At 44.8% G+C, this 19,973-nt stretch overlaps 1 protein-coding gene and 1 long non-coding RNA gene across 6 annotated transcripts in view; one reads left to right on the top strand and one right to left on the bottom strand.

The window, feature by feature from the left end:
* Positions 1-19,973, top strand: part of LOC105024020 (ras-specific guanine nucleotide-releasing factor RalGPS1) — a 130,050-nt gene that overhangs the window by 101,363 nt on the left and 8,714 nt on the right. For 3 of the 5 annotated variants that reach the window (XM_029117012.2, XM_029117011.2, XM_013140273.3), the window contains 8 exons: positions 5,228-5,365; positions 6,316-6,409; positions 9,889-9,956; positions 14,508-14,637; positions 15,993-16,135; positions 16,688-16,736; positions 17,514-17,594; positions 19,449-19,554. In XM_029117012.2, coding sequence (XP_028972845.1) covers positions 5,228-5,365; positions 6,316-6,409; positions 9,889-9,956; positions 14,508-14,637; positions 15,993-16,135; positions 16,688-16,736; positions 17,514-17,594; positions 19,449-19,554 — 809 coding nt within the window. Of the gene's footprint in view, positions 1-5,227; positions 5,366-6,315; positions 6,410-9,888; positions 9,957-14,507; positions 14,638-15,992; positions 16,163-16,261; positions 16,352-16,687; positions 16,737-17,513; positions 17,595-19,448; positions 19,555-19,973 lie in introns of those variants that run through there. The other 2 variants (XM_029117013.2, XM_034290095.1) reach the window with 2 other exon arrangements.
* Positions 4,426-19,973, bottom strand: part of LOC106024911 — a 32,854-nt gene continuing 17,306 nt past the window's right edge. Inside the window, exons 7-8 of the long non-coding RNA XR_004575223.1 lie at positions 5,376-5,493; positions 4,426-4,963 (exon numbers count right to left, since the gene is read on the bottom strand). This is a non-coding gene — a long non-coding RNA (uncharacterized LOC106024911). The remainder of the gene's footprint in view (positions 4,964-5,375; positions 5,494-19,973) is intronic.

Consider the following 19,973-nt stretch of genomic DNA (forward strand, 5'->3'; position numbering starts at 1 on the left):
AGGAAGAGCTGTGATGTCAGAGTTTACAGTGAGGTGTTATGAGGACAATGAGGATTCATGTTAAGTCTGTTCTCAAGTTGAGCTCTTAGTCGAGGTTTCTTTCTGGAAGCATCCTAACATTTCACAGACACAATATATGAGTAGACACACACTCACACAAACACACGTATTAATTAATTTTCATAACTAGCATTTTGTTTTCCCCTTCAAAAAACGGTTTCCCATATCTTTAACATTCAATCTCTTACTCTAGCTTTTAAACATAACTTTTATGCTGGTACCTAACCCTAATCTCAACTCCAAAATGACACAATTTATCCCATAAGCCTACAAAGGTATTTTGAAAAGTAGGGACATGGAAAAAGTCCCTGTTTTCAAGTTTTATATTGGTTTGTAAAATGCAGACAAACACACACACTCTCCTGAAGTTTTGTGATTTTATGTTAGTTAACTGTAAAATATGGTATTATGGTAAAATGTTCCAGGAAGATGTGTTTTGGAGATGGGAGGTTTTCACCAGACAGCGACGTCATGTTCTTCACAGTTCCAAAGGCGGAACATTCACTTGTTCAGTTGACTAATAGAGCAGGGAAAGACGTGTTGCCACTCATCAGGATTACATCTCTGTTAAACAGTCATTTGGAGTCCTATTTTAGAATACTTTTACGAGTAGGTCATGGTAACTGCCCGTTCAGTGTCTCCCATCGTGATTTGAATCTCAATAGCATTGATAGATGGCTCTAAGGCAGAGTGTTTTATTGGGTGTGTGTGGAAGGGCTAAGTCATGTCTAGATCATAAAGGAGGAAAATTGGGAAATCATGCCATTGACTTCACAGGGTTAGCACTGTAGGCACGTCATTAGCATCTGGAATTAGTTACTGGGCCTGGGGAGGAGAGAGATGAGCCTTAATGATAGGACAAATTCTAATAAATAAACAATCCCCTGAGGATGTCAGTGGGACTAATCTGGATCATCAGCTCATCCTCCTCATCCTCATCTTCTTCGTCTTTTTTATTTTTAATTTTTTTTAAGTTGATAGTTTTTTTCCCACTCCCTTACTATGCTTTATTTTTTGACCGAATTTGTGATTATGGTCTTGTCTGATCGCAGCGTCACATCCAGGAGAGTCAAAGATGCTGTTCATTCACTCAGGAAGTTGTTTATGGTACATGCTTGCTAGAGGAACGTGCATACCCCAGAAAGCAGCTCACCTGAGGATATACGATGTCAGCCACAACTATTGGGACTCCTGGGCACAATGATACAGTACTACAAGGCAATTTTGTTGGTTATATTTGAATCCTATCACCAAGATCAGCCTACAACCATCAGGATCGCCTTCCCTTTGACTTTCTCTTCTCTCTCTTTCTACTTTCTACTGTTTAATTTCTTGAAAGGATTGAAATGTAAACGTAATTTAACACACACACATTTCAAAAGGATAGTAGGTAGTGTCCGGTAGTTAAAGTATTATGGCAAAGAAAGGTAAGTGTAAAATATGGGTTATGTTTACTGGTTTCCTTTTACATAACAAAGAAGCCCCGGTCACCCCCGAATCATTCCACCCTGAAAATCTTCCTCCACCTTTCAAAGTCACTCCAATTTACACAGAAACACATCCATCCACAAACGCGTAACACAACTGTCCACATGTCCAGCTGGAGACCTCGTTCGGCTTAATTTGAAGAATCATAAATTATCTCTCCAAATGTATGGAAACATACTTCACCGCCCCTGCCGCCATTCGCCAGAGTAATAAACCGTTCTCATTACCAGCACACGAATGTTGAGATTGGACTATGAGTGTCTGCTGTTGTATGATGTCTCCCTGGCAGCCTGGAACCGGCCATGTGGTCCGTTTTAAAAAGCCAACATCACTCGACTGGAAGCCTGTTTGATATTGGGGCCAATGGCGTTGCTCTTCCTAGATCTTCATAGGGACATTTTTATTTGGGGTTGCACTAGTAAGCACTTACAGTACCTGGATCACTATTTAAAACCCTAAGAACCTGGTTTGTGAGTTTATTATTGTGAAGTAACCCAATTCTCTGTCGACAATGTGATGTTGGAGTCATTGATGCCCACATGCTTACCCAAACTGGTCCTCTTGTTTCGTCTACTCTTTCAGCATTACAATGGGAAGAAGCCTGGTGAAAGCATGCATTAGTAATTTCTCTGTGGAACTCCTCTTTCCAGATACTATAGTTAATCATTTTTCCAGGCACATCTCCGTGACCAAAAAAAAACTTTTATGGAGAAGAATTCACTGCATTAGATTTTTCTTCTTGTTTTTTGTTCAAGGTCAGTAGAATATTGTGGAAACGCATGGCTGCTTAGTCTTGGTTTTTTGTTGGGGCGGTGGGGAGGACAAGGTGCAGTAACACCCCCCCACCCTTTATTGTGTCACACTGATGTTCAAGTCTAGCTACACCGGTTCTGCTATGACAGGAAAAGGGGGAAATAGTGCTTCCTTTGAATCAAGGCAATGGTCTAATGTACTACAACCTAATTAACAGAACGGCCTGAGGTGAACTTATTTTTTTGTAAATCTCTGCCCATCCTTAGTCAGGCTGCGTAAACAAACTAATCGTGCTGCCTTCTAGTGTTATTTTGTTTACGGACATACACATCCAGAACCCCTTAATCAGCCATAAAAAAATTACTTGATTGAAATGTTTATTTAACCTGTCGGTAGATGAGAACCAGTGTTTGGTCAGCTGGCCTTCTGGAGTGCTACAGATATTTCACTTATTCATTTTACATATTGGCACAAATAAAAAGCACTGTGAACATCTGCTGGGACCTAGTGGGTCCCTCTGTACAGAGGGATTCTTGTTATCCTACTTCAAAAAAGATCTGTGTTTGGTGTCTCACTCCACTTGTTTTTTAGCGGTGTCCTCCTTTTTGGTGTGTTTGGTGTCTCACTCCCTTTTAGACTGGTGATTCTTGATCCAGTTGTGGTGATGCTGGTTGTCAGTGGCATGTGGCTGTAAAGCCATATCACTATATACTGCACAATACAGTTCTAACATTAATGTCCTATCTTTTTGATTGGGGGAAATAAATGATTATTGGGTTGTGTAGTACATTTGGCTGAAAGAGGTTGCCAAGATGACTTGATGACAATTGACCAATTACTGTCCCGTCACGTAGACCAGAAAAGGTCTATATCCCTCAAACTGAACTCTGGAACTTGAAGGCAGTCCCGTTTTTCTTTCCATTGTGTCCCTTAATGAGGGACATATTTAGCCCTGAGACAGCAGGTGGGTAACATTAAAGATGATGTAGAACAGAACCTGGCTCCAGACCATGTAGGGTAAGAGTTGAATACCCCTGGTCTAGAACATTCTGTCAGACAACTAGTTTTGTTTATGTGATTTCCACACAGTGACTGAGCAAAGACCAAAGTATATATAATCAAACATACAGTACCAGTCAAAAGTCTGGACACAAATGTCCTACATTTTGTCTGGTACTGTATGTATATATTCAGGAAGATCCAGAACCTATGATTTATTAGATGTTTTTAAAGTAAGACTGCCTGGCTATGTCAACAACTTAACATGTGGATTCAATAAATGTTTGTTTATAGGTTACCAATTCTTCGGGGCAAAAATCTCACCTTTGGTTCCCTTCCCGACTCAGAACATTGCTGGTTACATCATTTCGTGTATAGACTGTAGTTCACCGTAGTTGCTAGTGTGAAGCGGATGTTTTTCCACTTTTTCGGGCGGTTTGTTTTGGCCAGTCCTCCCTTTCCCTGGTGGATGTTGGCACACTGTTACACTTGTTGTTGTTTCTAAGACGCTTCCTTTGGAGTGACGTCCACGGTCTCAGGATGCGATTCAGAAGCTTCAGCTCACAGCAACCCTCTCGCTCCCTTCGACCGCAGCTGGAGTCCCTGCTCAACGCGTCTCAATCCACTTTCCTCTCGGTTCAGCTGATTGAGGCGCCGGCAGACGCTCTCGCCGTTCGACGGTAACCTAAGTTGTACCCTGGTCAGCATTCGATACAGTGTTGTACACAGTCAATTACAGTGGCCATGGCAACACGTGGAATACATTGTCTGGGCAAATCAAGGACAGCTGCCGACGTGCTCGGTGTGTGTGTGTGTGTGTGTGTGTATAAATGGGAGATGTCTAGACTCTATACATTGAAGGGGTGACATCACTGAGTTGCAGCAGCTTCTTAATACCAGGCCTACCACCCACAGTGAAAATATGACCACGTGAGACTCCGGTACCTCACGGTAACCCGCTCAGAGACACGTAATGCAATGTGACAGTGTTTACAAATGCCTTACGGGTGAAGTAGCAAATGATAGCTGGTTTTGATCCAAAGAGTTGAATGGCAGGAAATGTAACATCTGACATCCGGTTAATGAATAGGTAGCAAACAGTATTTCAGGATCTGTTTCCTGTGTTTCATTTTTAATGTTTATTTTATTTATTTATTTTTTACAAAAAGGTGTTAAATGAGGAACAGTCCTTTGGGATTCCTGCTAGTTCTCACAGTATGACAGGAAGGGGTATGGTTTGCCTTAGATCCCCTTCTTACTTTTATGTGCATACAGAAGTAACTTGTTACAGGCTCACCTGGATGTCATCCTGCTGTAAACGGTTGGTCTAACTTACCAGACTTAAATATATTTTTAGCAACATCCTGGTATCGAGGACATAAGACATCCTTTTATTTTTTTTATTTTGCTGTACCATTCAGGGATTTTTTCAAAAACATGAAGAATATATAACATTTAGATTAAAAAAACAGGTGCAGGTTGCTAAAATCCCAGTATTGGTATTTAAATCCATATCGACAATATGAACACAATCTGAGGGTTGTTGACTCTGCATTAGCTACAAAAAAACATTTAAAGCGGTGAAATTGGTTATGGTGAAACAGCCGTGGATGTTAACTGTGTTTTACGGCAAAGCGACATCATAACTCAGACGTCATTTCACCTGTGAAAAAAAGACCAGCAGAGGATTTTACTGGCTCACGTTCACACATGCAACTCAACACGTGCTGTGTATATCAATGAAATATCCATTTAAATCTGTTTCTTCTTTCTCTGTAAATGTTAGACGATTTTCTTTTTATATGAATACACCATTTTCTGTGGAAGGTGGCATATTTCAAAGCACCTGCTTGTAAACGGTATACTCAACATTTAAAGTTGTGCACCTATCTACAGGATATCACTAGCCCCTCATCTTCCTCTGCAGGCATATACCTATTGGACATGATCTACATCGACTCTGCCTATCCCGCCTCAGATAGCATCATCGAGACGGAGCAGAGGACCAATCAGATGAACAACCTGCTGAGGGTGATATCCGACCTACAGATGTCCTGTAAATATGGTAAGAGTACCTAATTTATCAGATTTTCCTCATGGTAATCAGCTTCACAGTCACTGCGTATCCTCGGCCTCTGCGTCTCCTCGGCCCCTGCGTCTCCTCGGCCCTTCACCACAGTTGCTGGAGTCGTGCTGAAAAGGAAGTGATACAATTTAAGCCTGCAGTCCTATAACCCATACATCAGCTTCAGCGAACTGGTGTTAAAGATGCTTTAGGTTAGCTTGCGAGAACAAGCATATGTTTATTCCTAATTTCTATGTTGAAACTATTTGCAAGAATGATCCCTGATCCAAGTGGGTTCTCCTCCAGTAAGCCTGAGAGCAAGGCCCCTGAAATGTTGCAATAATATTTACGAAAGCTCATTGTCCATTAATTCCGGGCGTAGATATTCAATACTTGGTGTTCACCATGTGGAGCAGGAATCACGGAGGTGTTTACAGTTCCAGTGGGAGTGGGCCATGCTGCCCCTCAGTCACTATCAGCAGAGTTTAAATCAAGTTATTTCCTCATCAGCAGGCGTGGAGCCGAGCAGCGAGGCCGACGCCCGACACCAGTGACTGCCCTCAAACCTCCCGAGGGGTCAAGGCAAAATGGCAACCGTGCACAACCTTATTTTTCCGCTTTAATCCTTCATCAAATGCTCTTATTCAGGGAGATGCAGGGTAGTGTGGGCATCCTTTGGACCCCAAACCCCAACCCTGGCATAGCAGGGGGAAAATTTACAATCAATGAGGCAACCTGGACATCTCAGGTGTCAGTTTAAGTTAGTTTTCAACCCAGACACCCCTGTTTTTGAGTTGCTGATAGAAGGCGGATGAACACTGTCGTTTGGCTGTCGTAAAATGATGTTGCTCAGTCCACAACGCATCCAAAGTCCACTTTCCTCTCTCTCACTCTGGATCTCTCCCCTTACTGACGTTTTTTTCTCTATCCCAATCTACCCCCCCCGACAGATCACCTGGTGACCCTCCCACATGTGCAGAAGTATTTAATGTCTGTGCGCTACATCGAGGAGCTTCAGAAGTTTGTGGAGGACGACAACTTCAAGTAAGTGGGACAAATTACCTTCTCTCACGCAAACCCGCGACACAGTGAGACGCCCACAGGCACCAAATGACCATATTTCATATAGGCTCCCAACGGGGGAGGGGGCTGGGCTTCAAAAGTGGAGAATGACAGGTTGGTCAGGGGTCAAGGTGTGTGCTTTAGAAAGGGGAGGACTGTGCCGTCTGACAGGGGGTTCATTCATCCAGCGACTAATGAGTTCTTCAGGCAGCACCGTAGATCCTGAGTCGGCCTTGAGGGAGACAGTGTGACTTCAGAAGCTCGGAGCATCTCGCCAGGCTTGATTTAAAGCTGGGGCCGGCAGGCGTGTGTGGACTCCTGGAGCTCAACTGTGAAGGCATGCTCTGCTGGGACGGGAGGGTTGCGATGCTGGAATCTTATGCATCATTTCAAAGTAGTTTCTTGGGGGGGGGGGTTTGGTGGTTACACCAAGGTTTTTTGGGTGGTCGGCAGTGCTCTTACTCAGATTAGTTGCAATTATATCGACTCAGTTTCAGGTTAGCCTGACCTCCATACATTCAAATGTTTCTTAAAAAAATATTAGGGCTAATAGAAAATACTGGAAGGTGTTTTTCTTTAAGTTTGATTTACTGTACCTTTGAGTGTGGCAAGATGTGGTTCATGCAGTCTCAAATTGAAAAGTCTTTCAATTTGGCAGACATACCGTGGCAGTCATATACTGACACCCATGCTACTAAAAAAACACAGATTTGGCAAATCAATGTTCTATTGGACAGATATTGGTTGGTCCCTCCGTATTTCAACAAACCAAGGTTCAATTGGAGCAGTGTAGGTAGGTCCCTCCCCATTTCCATTTGACCACATTTCTTGGGATTGGCTAGTATCAGTGCCTGTAGGTGTGTCCTAACACCCTTTTTTTCGGAATGAAAAAATTTAAAGTTGAAGATAGACAGGATAGATGTCAAGATGTACACACGTGAAATGCAAGCGTGACTTTTAATCTAGTAGAATCAAAGACAAACATACAAGACCCACCTTGTCTCATATCAACTGATGATTCCAATGGCTGATGCTCAGTATCGAAATTCACCAATAGCGGGATTCAATTAAATTGCTAATTACACATTTTTGGTACAGTACGTGCTTTTAACATTCCTTTTGTCTAAACAGTAGGCACATTGTGAGCAGTTCTTAATGCCATGTAGTACAAACATTGCAGTGGACATTGTTTTGATGGGGACGATTCACATTTCGGACACGTTCCATGTTTGACTTTGTTTTCGAGGTCGGAGCTTCTCCCTACACAAAAGGGATGATTAAGTGACTACAGCTCGTTGGGCCACAGGATGATGTTTAGATCTCTGGCGCAAGTGATTAGCTGAGAGAAAATCTCATCTGCTGGTGGGATGACAGCATATGTTGACACTGGCATGCGCCAGTCACGCAGAAACCCTCATTTTCAATATGCCAAAAAATTAAAAGCACAGTCCGACTGTGTTGTACAGAAGAGAAATATTATTGTCAGCGTAAACTTTGTTTCTGTGCCATACAAAACAGCCTGGTTCAGCAGCTGTGACATCGCACCGTGAAATGCCTCCCTCATAGCCCAGTGTCAGTACGTCACCCGCTGTTGAGGAGTGTAGAAAATTAAGTCTTTCCTGTTTTTGAGAGTTTGCTGAATAACTTTGTTTGTCCAAGTTTTGCAAATGTTTTGTTCATCAGCGGGCTGTTGGCTAGGGGTAGTCGGAATGAACAGTTCATTAACCCTTGTCAAAAACTTTCTCAAGTAGATTTGACAAAGTTGATAAGTTTGAAATGATGGCTGAACACTATAGTGTGGTAATGTTTTAATGTGGTTGATTTAAAAATGTCAGCCCTGATGTTAATGTGTTGTAGAAGTAGCGGTGGGGTAGTTAGGTGTTTGTTATTCATGGTGAGGGCAGGGTTGTTGTGGCTGACATGTTGGTCATGAGTATTGTTACTCCGGGCGGTGGTAGTATTAATTAGTTTGCTCTAAACTAGGTTTAGTATTGTCATGTTCCAATTCCTGCCCCAAAACTGTGAAGTAGTGTATTAAGAGTCATCAACAACAGTTAACCCCCTTCCCCAAACCAAAAATCATCAAGTTTTCAGCTGCAAAACACCAAAAATATATATATTTCTCTCTCTTACCGCCATCAAGACTCAGAGACTACCATCCACTGGTCATACAGGCACAAAATGCAACATAGTGATTGTGTAACATCACCACTGGCAATACAAAACGCACGACTCAGAACAACCACTTCACAACCATCCACCAACATCCACTGCTAGTCAATCCTGACCTGAAAGGAAAAAAAAACATTGGAAACTTAGATATCAATCATTTACTTATCAATACAAAAAGCCAGCTGATCATTAGTAAGACATTGACTCAACACACCAAGCTCAACCTACCCACCAAGAATGGATGGGACACACAACAGCATTTTCATTGTAGACATGTACCTCCACCCAAATCTCATTCAGGACCCTGTACAGTCATTTGACTGCTTATGATGCTTTTAGGATGGGACTTTCAAATACATCACGTTTAGGTGTATTTCTTTACATTACTTAGAATTCAGAAGTCAGGAAAAAAATGGATTTCAAGGACACAAAAAGAAATACATCATGACAATCAATATATCAACAATAAAGTTCAAACCAATGACAACATAGAAAATGTGCTGATTGATGCATCACAGCCCTCCTGACAACCTAAACATTCAATGGGCCATACATGAGGGCAATACAGTACAACATTCCTAAACCCAACCTTTTAACAAAGATGGCTACAAACACCCTGTTACTTTTTCCTAGCATAAAAAAGACCCTTCAGAAAGGAACAGACCCAATGTACGTGCTTGCTGAGGTTGAGTTTAGGTGCGCGTTCTGTTGACCTGGTGTGTGTGTGTGTGTGTGTGTGCGTTCTGTTGACCTGGTGTGTGTGTGTGTGTGTGTGTGTGTGTGTGCGTTCTGTTGACCTGGTGTGTGTGTGTGTGTGTGCGCGTATGCGTTCTGTTGACCTGATGTGTGTGTGAGCGCGTATGCGTTCTGTTGACCTGATGTGTGTGTGAGCGCGTGTGTTCTGTTGACCTGATGTGTGTGTGTGTGTGTGTGTGTGTGTGCGCATGTGTTCTGTTGACCTGAAGGGTGTGTGTGTGTGGGCGTGTGTGTGTGTGTGGGCGCGTGTGTTCTGTTGACCTGAAGGGTGTGTGTGTGTGTGTGTGTGTGTGTGTGTGTGTGTGTGGGCGTGTGTGTGTGAGCGCGTATGCGTTCTGTTGACCTGATGTGTGTGTGTGGGCGCGTGTGTTCTGTTGACCTGAAGGTTGTGTGTGAGTGAGCGTGTGTGTTCTGTTGACCTGAAGGTTGTGTGTGAGTAAGCGCGTGTGTTCTGTTGACCTGAAGAGGAGGGGGGGTGTGTGTGTGTGTGTGCGTTCTGTTGACCTGAAGGATGTGCGTGTGTTCTGTTGAAGGCTTTCTCTGAAGATTGAACCTGTACACGGCTCCCCACGTATGGCCTCATCCAAGGAAGACCTAGCCGGTAAGTCCCGTCTCTCTGTAACAGTCAGTAGCTTAAGTACGTCTTCTGTAGTACGTGGGACTTGTGTCAGGAGAAGTTATAAAAAGCCAACACACACACAGCCCTTTCCATCCAGCCAACCGTTCAGGAAGAATGCTTTTAAAAGGAACATCAACCAACGATTTGCAAGGTTGAGCACAAACCAAACTATAGAATAACCTCTTATTGACTCCCGCCATCCAAATACATTTGGTACTGGCTATGGACTGCAAATGATCCTCAAACTGCTATTTGGAGGGGGGGGGGGGGGAGAAGACACCCCTTCCCAGCATGCAATGTGTCTTCCATCTCTGAGCCCCACCTGTTTTGTCCTCACCTTGCAAACGTTTATTTCGATTTATGGAGAACTTTGATGGGGTAATCAGTGGAGTTGATTCACAAACAGAGCTGTATACGGGCTGTGTCACGGCACAGTGATCCATGCTGTTAACACCAGAGAGTTTCACCCAACACTGTCAGACAGGAAAGCCAATAATGACAAAACGTCTGCAGTTCGTAAATGTTGCAGATCCTGTATTAAAGCCTATCAGCGACGTTGCCATCACATCCCCAAAACAGCCCTGAGGAATGTAACTGAAGCTGTCGGTTTCCACCGCCTAATCAGAATGGCCGCTGACCTACTTGTGGAAATATATTTATCAGGGTTGTCATAGTAACTTTTCTTGTTTCTTCCCAGCTCTTATTTGTTTATTTTTATTATTAGACATTTCGGTATCATCGCTAAGCCAGAAGGAAATATGCCGGATATTCCAGTTTAAATAGTGTGATGAGCATTTAGCCAGAGACATGGTAGTAGGAGTGACCACGTCTGCTGTTTCTGGACAGTGTATGAAAGAAAAGAAATACCCCAGAAGACTGTGTTAACCCATTGAACTCAAGCCTATGCATTTGCTCAGGCAAGGTTTGTCTTTATCAAACACGGCAGGAAGAATTAACCAATTCCGTCGGAGGCGTGTGTCGTTTGATACCGTGGTTCAAACCCCAGTGACGGCAGCATTCAGAAAGGACTGTAAAAGTCATTTCCATTGAGACATTTGAACAGTGGGCCGTTAATGAATCCCTGTCTGACAGGTGACATGAACACATACAGTAGAGGGAGCCAATCAATCCCCTCTTACGAGGCGTTATAACAGCCCTAATGTGGACATGTGGAGGTTTTCCTTCCTTTTCCCTGATCACTTGGTGATTACATAACATGCAACAGAGAAGGGCTCTGGGTGTCAGGCCAGATCTCCATTTTGTCAGCGCGCCCGTAACGCCAGCAACGAGAGAGAGCTGCATGGCCCCAGCCAATGGGAGGAGGTGTAGCATTACTCACTCTCTCCGGAAACATTGAGGCCAAAACAAGACGCCATGACTGAATCCAGACCACTTCACTGCTTTAACACTGGGCATCTTGTAATTAACCAGAATAACGTGCAGCACACATCCTTGTAATAATTAAAGATGGCTCCATTTATGCAGTATAATGCTTGTCATGTGTCATGAACTCCTCCTCCTCTGCATTCTTCTCCATGTTCCCTTTTCTGAATCTTAACCTTCCCCTCACCTTAATGCATTAAATGTGAGGTTTTGCTGTGTATGTTGTAAAACTGGGATCTCTGTATCTCTCACACACACACACTAAATACAGTATATCTGACCCTACTAGACACACAGACTCTGAACAGTCTGAACCGGCCCCTCATTGTGTCCAGTCTTCGGTTACCATGGCACAAGAAGCATCCTGTAATACCAAACAGACATTGGCGACGTCAAGCTGTATTTGAAGACGAGGCTCTGCCAAGGCCTGAGAACATGCCTCACACTCAGCACAGGGCAGCCAGATAGCCTGAGGGACACGTGTGAAGAGACCAGCTCCACACACAGACACTCAGCCACTCCACGTGATTAATCCCGGAACCCAATAGCCGTGCCTTGGGGGCGGCTTGTTAAGCTGACTGCCGCTCGCACAGAAGCCGCGTTTCGGCTGTTCGTCGGCGCGGTCGGGGGTAGTGGCTACAGCCCATGTGTTGCGGTCTGCTCCAGAATGCAAGAGCTGGTTGTTTACCGCCGCATGCTCTAATCATCTCCCCACACGGTGGACTTCCCGAGAGGCTGTTCACGCTGAGATACGTATAACCCAAAGCTGTACTTCAGCAAGAAACGGTCTACTTGCGGTTGATTTTTCCACTGTAAAGGTGTGTTGGACGAGGCAGTGGACACTTCGATTCTAAAAAGGCAGGTATTTGTGAGGCCTTCATACTGCGCTGCATTGAGTAAGGAATGTAACGCCTCTGAACTCTGCACTCTTCAGTACTGTTCAGCAGCGTCCCTTGATGCAAAGTGAATGTAATGCTCTCCTAAATCTCAAGAGTTTGTTGTCTTTGAGTGGCCCACTCAAGTTTCCCCATCGTGTCGCCATGGAAAGGTGATGTTCAGGGTTTGCATTTCAACTCCCCGTCTCCACCGGTCCGAATCCGCTTGCTTACTCAACTCGGAGTCGACCGCTAAACGTCAGCGGGGTAGCAACGGGCTTCCTGAGGCGTCGACAGCAGACGCTTATGGGTAATTATACACATTCCTGGACGACCGGTCTCAACTGTGCCTCGTCACGGGTCGCCGCGGACACACCGTTTGTCATCGCCACATTGACCTGGAGTGTTTACATTACGCTGGCCATGTGAGCAGCAGTAGCAGGAGATGTACAGCGACTGCGGTTGGAGTCGTGTGCTTGGTGGTTTTGACCTGGTTCTGCAGGAAAATACTACTGACATGCAAGACCTGAGCGGGATCCGTTCCCATGTATAAACAGGCCTTGATCTGACGTGTGGTAAAAGCGCCAAAACGGGCAGGACTGCACACAACCGGCAGCTCTCCGTGTTTCAGGTATTTCGTTTCAAAGTCCTTTTTCGGGACAATTCAAGCAGCTCAGATGTATGCCCAGATGGGTTAAAGCACTGGATTTGAACTTTCTTATTCTAATTTCAAGTACTGAAACTTTGTCAAGAACATTTAGTCTCAGACGGAATTATAATGGGGACCATTTAGCAATGGGATAAAAGGAAGCCTCTCTTCTGCGGCTGCTTTTACGGTGGAACGTCCTGAGAACCAGTAAGGGACACAGCGTGAACATTAACATGGCACCGTTCAGCCAGTTCCAGTGACATGGGAAAAGAGTCCTGAGAACCAGTGTCTAGACATCTTCTCTGCAGACTGACCCAGGACACGGCTATGTCACCGGGCAAAGAATGCTGACCGCTTATCGTCCGTGTTTTATAAACGGAAAGCGGACTCAAGAACACATGGTCTCCCGGCTGAGGTGTTGAGTTCTGTAGGGTGATGTCATGACCAATTGAACTGCCTCGCGTGAATCGCCGGGGTGGGGGGGGGCGGCGAAGGCTGAGTCAGAGGACCCGATGGTAGAAGTGTCACATGACCACACCGCAGGCCCCCGGCCAAGCCCACAGATCAAGCACAAAACGCCGATTGCACGTGGCTAATTAAAGAGCAAACGTGTACAGGCTAGTTACGCTCATGGTGGGCCCATAATGCACTGCCTCATAAAAACCGTGTGACTGTGCTCATGTTACATTTAAATATATTAACGCATGTGTGTGTGTTAACAAACATAACATGTAAGAACTTTGTGTTCTACTATTTATGTTCATCTGTAGCACATTTGGATTTGTCCACTTACCCAAACTTTAACCCACTGACCCCACCTAGTGGGACGACTACTGCTCAGAACTCAACTTTAAAATGAGTCTCATGAAATATTTCTCTTTCTACCGGCCATGTAGCAGGTCAGCTGGAAAGGTATTACTGGGTGTCTGCTGTTGCAAGGGATTGTACTGTCCGGAAACAATTGTTTTCATTTGCGTTATTGTTTTTGTAACTACAGTGTCTGTGATCCTGCATTCATGTGGTCTTTGAATATGTGTGGTCAACGCAGCCCTAACCTGGTGACCATTTCCTGTTTGCAACGGCCGGAGTATCAGCAGATCACTGCTGCCAAAAGAGAGGGCCAAAGTGCTGTTCCAGGAGTCAAAGTTAGGGACCTAAGAGGAGAGATCAGGAGCCACATTTAGGGACCTAAGAGAAGAATCCAGGAGTCGGTTATGGACCTAAGAAGGTAGATCAGGATTCACAGTTGGGGACCAAAGAGAAGAATCCAGGAGTCGGTTATGGACCTAAGAAGGTAGATCAGGATTCACAGTTGGGGACCAAAGAGAAGCCAGGTCAGAGTTAGGGATCTAAAAGGAGAGGCCAGGAGTCACAGTATGGGATCCAAGATGAAGTCTATGAGTAAGAGTTATGGACCGGAGACAAAAGGCCAGTCATCGTTAGGGACCTGAGAGGAGAGCCAGGATTCCAAGTTAGGTACGTAAGAGTAGAGACCATGAGTCGTTCTAGACCTAAGAGGGGAGGCCAGGAGTCACAGTTAACAATGACTCCTGGCCTTTCCGCTTAGCTCCAAAACTGACTTCTGGCCTTGGGTTCTTAACTCTGACCCCTGGCCTCTTCTCGTAGGTCCCTCTGAGGTGTCTGCCTCAGTGAGGTACAACTACCGGCGGCCCACCTGCCCCGACGCCTCCGTGGGGGTGCACATTCCCACCCCTCCCCCCTCCCGCCACAGGAAGAGCCACAGTCTAGGAAACAAGTGAGTGTACCTGCGTTGTGTAGCATGTAACGTATCATGCCAAATGAAGTGTGTGTGTGTTAGTGTGTGTGTGTGATAGTGTGTGCCAAGAGCAGTTTATATACGAGCATTAATGTGACGTGTATCAAACTGACAACTCCGGCCATTAGAGTCGTACCACCAATGTGGTATATACTGATGTATTGCAGAAATTCTATGTGCACTGTGTTATACACTCACCTAAAGGATTACTAGGAACACCTGTTCAATTTCTCATTAATGCAATTATCTAATCAACCAATCACATGGCATTTGCTTCAATGCATTTAGGGGTGTGGTCCTGGTCAAGACGGGCCGGTCTGAGTATTTCACAATCTGCTCAGTTACTGGGATTTCTAGGGTTTTACAAAGAATGGTGTGAAAAGGGAAAAACATCCAGTATGCGGCAGTCCTGTGGGCGAAAATGCCTTGTTGATGCTAGAGGTCAGAGGAAAATGGGCCGACTGATTCAAGCTGATAGAAGAGCAACTTTGACTGAAATAACCACTCGTTACAACCGAGGTATGCAGCAAAGCATTTGTGAAGCCACAACACGCACAACCTTGAGGCGGATGGGCTACAACAGCAGAAGACCCCACCGGGTACCACTCATCTCCACTACAAATAGGAAAAAGTGGCTACAATTTGCATGAGCTCACCAAAATTGGACAGTTGAAGACTGGAAGAATGTTGCCTGGTCTGATGACATGGATCCATCATGCCTTGTTACCACTGTGCAGGCTGGTGGTGGTGGTGTAATGGTGTGGGGGATGTTTTCTTGGCACACTTTAGGCCCCTTAGTGCCAATTGGGCATCGTTTAAATGCCACGGCCTACCTGAGCATTGTTTCTGACCATGTCCATCCCTTTATGACCACCATGTACCCATCCTCTGATGGCTACTTCCAGCAGGATAAAGCACCATGTCACATATCTCGAATCATTTCAAATTGGTTTGTTGAACATGACAATGAGTTCACTGTACTGAAATGGCCCCCACAGTCACCAGATCTCAACCCAATAGAGCATCTTTGGGATGTGGTGGAACGGGACCTTCGTGCCCTGGATGTGCATCCCACAAATCTCCATCAACTGCAAGATGCCATCCTATCAATATGGGCCAACATTTCTAAAGAATGCTTTCAGCACCTTGTTGAATCAATGCCACGGAGAATTAAGGCAGTTCTGAAGGCGAAAGGGGGTCAAACACAGTATTAGTATGGTGTTCCTAATAATCCTTTAGGTGAGTGTACAATCATGATTTAGTTCACTACAACGTCCCTACAGCTATTCATTTTTCTCCCTCCCTCCCCCTTCTCCCCCTTCCTCTCTCCTCAGTATGATGGCGTACGGCATGGCTGAGAGCAGGAGTGCTACGTTCCCGAAGCCCCGTCACCTGCTTGACGACAGCTTCTTGGAAGCCCAAAGCCCGGCTAGGAACGACCCTCACAGCATCTCTGTATCCAATGGCATATCGTTAGGTAACTCGGTCATACACCTGTTAACTGGTGTTTGTTAGGCAGCACATGGTGAAAGGTAACAAAGCAGGCGCAGTATTCAAGTAATGTGTTGTTGAACATTTTGGACAGTCAGTTACATAATTTCAGACTAAATGAGAGTACCGTGATAAGATTTCAATGGTACATAATCTCAACTTGTACCAACATGGCACTCGCCGTCAAACAAGTGCCCCCCCCTCACTGCCAAGCTTTATCTGAAGACATTGCTGACAAAGCCAGCTGCACCAGATAGGATTGCAAACTCAAATTCTTTGGACATGAAGGGCTATGCTAGCTAATTCAACTTAAATATTTGCCCCTAAACAACATAATAAACATTAGCCCAAAATTAGGTTTAAAAAAAGTTACTCTAAAAATAGTCACCAACTGCATCTTTATTGGCAGAAAATAGCTTTTTTGACCGAGTTAGGCCTTTAAAAGCCTCAGACTTTAATGTATTGAGTATTGTCAGTGGTTGCCAGTTAGCTAGCAGTGTCTTTCAATGACCGCAGTTCTTCCACTGTATCTTTGCAGGCAGTAGTGAAAGTTCATTCGGCGAGGAGCTCTCCCCCGGGATGGAAAGGTGAGTACGCTACCAGCTTTCATTCAACATGTTCACCCAAACCAGCACTTAACCTTAAAGTTTTTTTTAATCGCTTTGAAATGGTTCACGATTTGCACACTATTAGTGAATGACGCATCTTCGTAGATTTTCACTTGCAGTGTATTGATGGGCTGTTTTAAAAAATAAAATTATACAATTAACTGAAACTAATGCAAACACTAACTATAAATGTTAGCGGTGTGTAATAAAATTTAGTGAGTATAAACCTCTGGAGTGATTTGCTAATAGTGTATGAGTAGTTGCTCATCTTAATCATCTCAAAGGGATTGCAGACATGATACTAACGCTCCACCCGTTTAGAAATGTTACTTTTAAAACTGACTGATCGTATCAAATCAACCACACTGCATAAAACTCATTGGAAAAAAGTCAGTGTTCTACAATCCTGGCACTGTGTTGGCCAACATTTCTTGTATATCTGTTTCCATAGCAGACTAGAAATGCAGTTTTTCCATCAGACTTCCCCAGCTTTAGGTCAGATCCCTGAATGAGCTAGACCTGGGTCAAATGCAGCGAATTTCATTTAATACACACAGTTATTTCGCCAACTATTCAGTTGGTTCCATTGTTCACTGCGAAGTAAACCAAGCACTAGAGTACAGGAACATGGCGCCGACAAACCGTGTGTTTGACCCAGGTCTGAAAGGAACGATGGTAGTGGGCCATTACAGGGGGGGTGGGAGCCAGCCCCCATAATGGAAACTCAGACTGACTCTTGACAATGTGCAAACACAGGGGGCGTATGTACGCCACACTGGGCCCCAACTGGAGGGTCCCACTACGCACCTCCCCCCGGAGCCGCAGCTATGTCTACAGGTACAGTCCAGTGGTGTCGGTGGGGGGGGGTCTGGTGATGTCACATGTCCCCGGGTCATAGGTCATTCATCTGTAGCGGGGGGGCAAGGGGTCGGGTCACGCTCAGTCACCGCATGCATGCAGCACCCGTCTCATGTCCTCTTCCTTCTCTGTAATGCACCGTCGCAGCCTTGACGTCCCTTGTCCTTACGCTCAGGGACGAGGGACTGAGACCAATGCTACATTGTTCCTTGTCTGTTGGGGCTTTTTCTGCCTGGGACCCCAGTGGCATGTCTTTGCATTAGTGAGTGTGTTTCAGTAAGAGTACGTATTGTATCGTCGGGACCAATCGCAGATAGGTGTTATGGTGGCGTCTTCCGTTGGGCGTTAAGTTGATTCTCTGGCTTTCCCGAAATCCTGGGTTGGATGAACACTGGAATTGGCAGGGAATATGCGTGAAATCCAGAAACCTTCCACCAGGACTTTTGGAACACCAGAGAATTTATTGATAAATGTTGCAGCCCAACCGGATGTGCACATGGGGTTAAAATGTTTACTTGGAGGTGAAACTTCCCAAGTACTCTTTACCTAATGGACCCTGGAGACTACAGGCCAAATTCTAACATGTGCATTTGTCTCTTTTACTGACATGAATGCACGGTTTTCACCCACACATCATTCCAAAGAACTAATTGTAAGCAGGTTTTTGCTTCCACTTGTACTTCGATTATTTCAAGTCAGTAATATTAGTTAAGCACTCGCCTAATCTGTTTTTCTTAACTGGAAAAACATTTTAAGGAGAAACTATACTTGGGTCTTGAAACCATGGAACATGTGTGATACCCCTGGTACACAAATCCTTAAAGCTAAGAGCATATTATAACATGGTAGCATTTGGCCTGCTATTCTAATAAATCCCTTCTCTGGTATATCAGTGGTCAGAATGTGGTCTGAACATGGTTCAGACTAGACCAAGCTAACTTTTACCATCATTAGCTTGGCCCGTTTTGGTTGGCCTGCAAATCCCATAAATCCCCTCTCCCAGCATCCTAGAACATCTGATTAGATGAAGCGGCTATTAACAGTGAATTACGTAATTCTTCTCCATTTACAAAGGGAACATTTATTTTGGAATACTGTAACGCCTTTAAGTTGTTTGGTTGTTATCTGACCAAATATCCCCCCCCACAAATATGAAGGGCTTTTACTTAAGACATTCTTGATTGTAATCTGATTCTCTATAGCTGGAAAGCCAGTTTACAACACAGAGAAGTACATAATTATAGCGTCCCATACCTAATTGTGGCTGCCAGTTACATAACATCCTCCTGTCTCTAGTCTTGCTTTTTTGAGACTATTTCTTTGCTTATTCATTTGCTCTGGCCCTAGCTTAGATAGAGCGAAATGTTAAGCTGTTAACCAGGGAGACATTAAATCAAAAGCATGCCAACCCGTCCATGTCTGGGACATCCCATAATGATACACCTCCATATCTGCCAAGAGACAGGGGTGTTACAGACACCTGGACCCTTTTCACACTACAGATGCCATATCTTAATTTGAACCTCTTTGCTACAGCAGGGAAATTGCCAATGGAAATGTACGTGTCATGTAGACTAAAATGAACAGAAGATATCTTGCATGCATTTCTTGCTGTGCAGAGAAATTAAGATGTGGCATCTGTGTAGTGTTATTCTTTTCCGTGGGTTCAGTTCTAGCTTGTAAGGTGGATACAGAAGCAGGCCTGCAGAGCACGCCGTGGCTTGATTCAACTGTGTGAAAAGGGGACTAGAAAGAGGCCGCTGTCTCCTTTACTAGTGACCTTGCGACTTTCAATTTGACCTTTGACCCTTCTCAAATACGATTCCTCCCTAGCCCCTCGGGTGCCAATTCGGGCCACGGGTTCAGCGAGGCGGGAAGTGTCGTCATTGAAGGACCCCTGCGGAGGAAGACACTACGGAAAGAGGGCCGCAAACCCAAGGTGAGGAGGAATGAGTACTCCGTTTGACTCAAATCAAACCCAAGGTGAGGAGGAATGAGGACTCCGTTTGACTCAAATCAAACCCAAGGTGAGGAGGAATGAGGACTCCGTTTGACTCAAATCAAACCCAAGGTGAGGAGGAAGGAGTACTCCGTTTGACTCAAATCAAAGCAGTTTCTTTCCCAGGTGCCACCGCGGTCTAGGTTTAAGTTTTGACTGTGACGCAAGCTGACAAATCATTAAGACTACAGGTGATGCAAACTGGCCAGCATCGCACAGGGAGGCATTGTCGGAAAGGATATCCTGGTCTCATCACACTAGTTCAGGGGCCTGGGTCGGGGGCCTCATGTATCAATCCTGCGTACCATGAGTGTAAACCATGAGTACTCCAGTTTTGATCAATGTTGAACTTGATGGGG

The sequence above is a fragment of the Esox lucius genome, chromosome 23 (genome assembly GCF_011004845.1).
Source record: "Esox lucius isolate fEsoLuc1 chromosome 23, fEsoLuc1.pri, whole genome shotgun sequence".
In the NCBI taxonomy this organism is placed as follows: domain Eukaryota; kingdom Metazoa; phylum Chordata; class Actinopteri; order Esociformes; family Esocidae; genus Esox; species Esox lucius.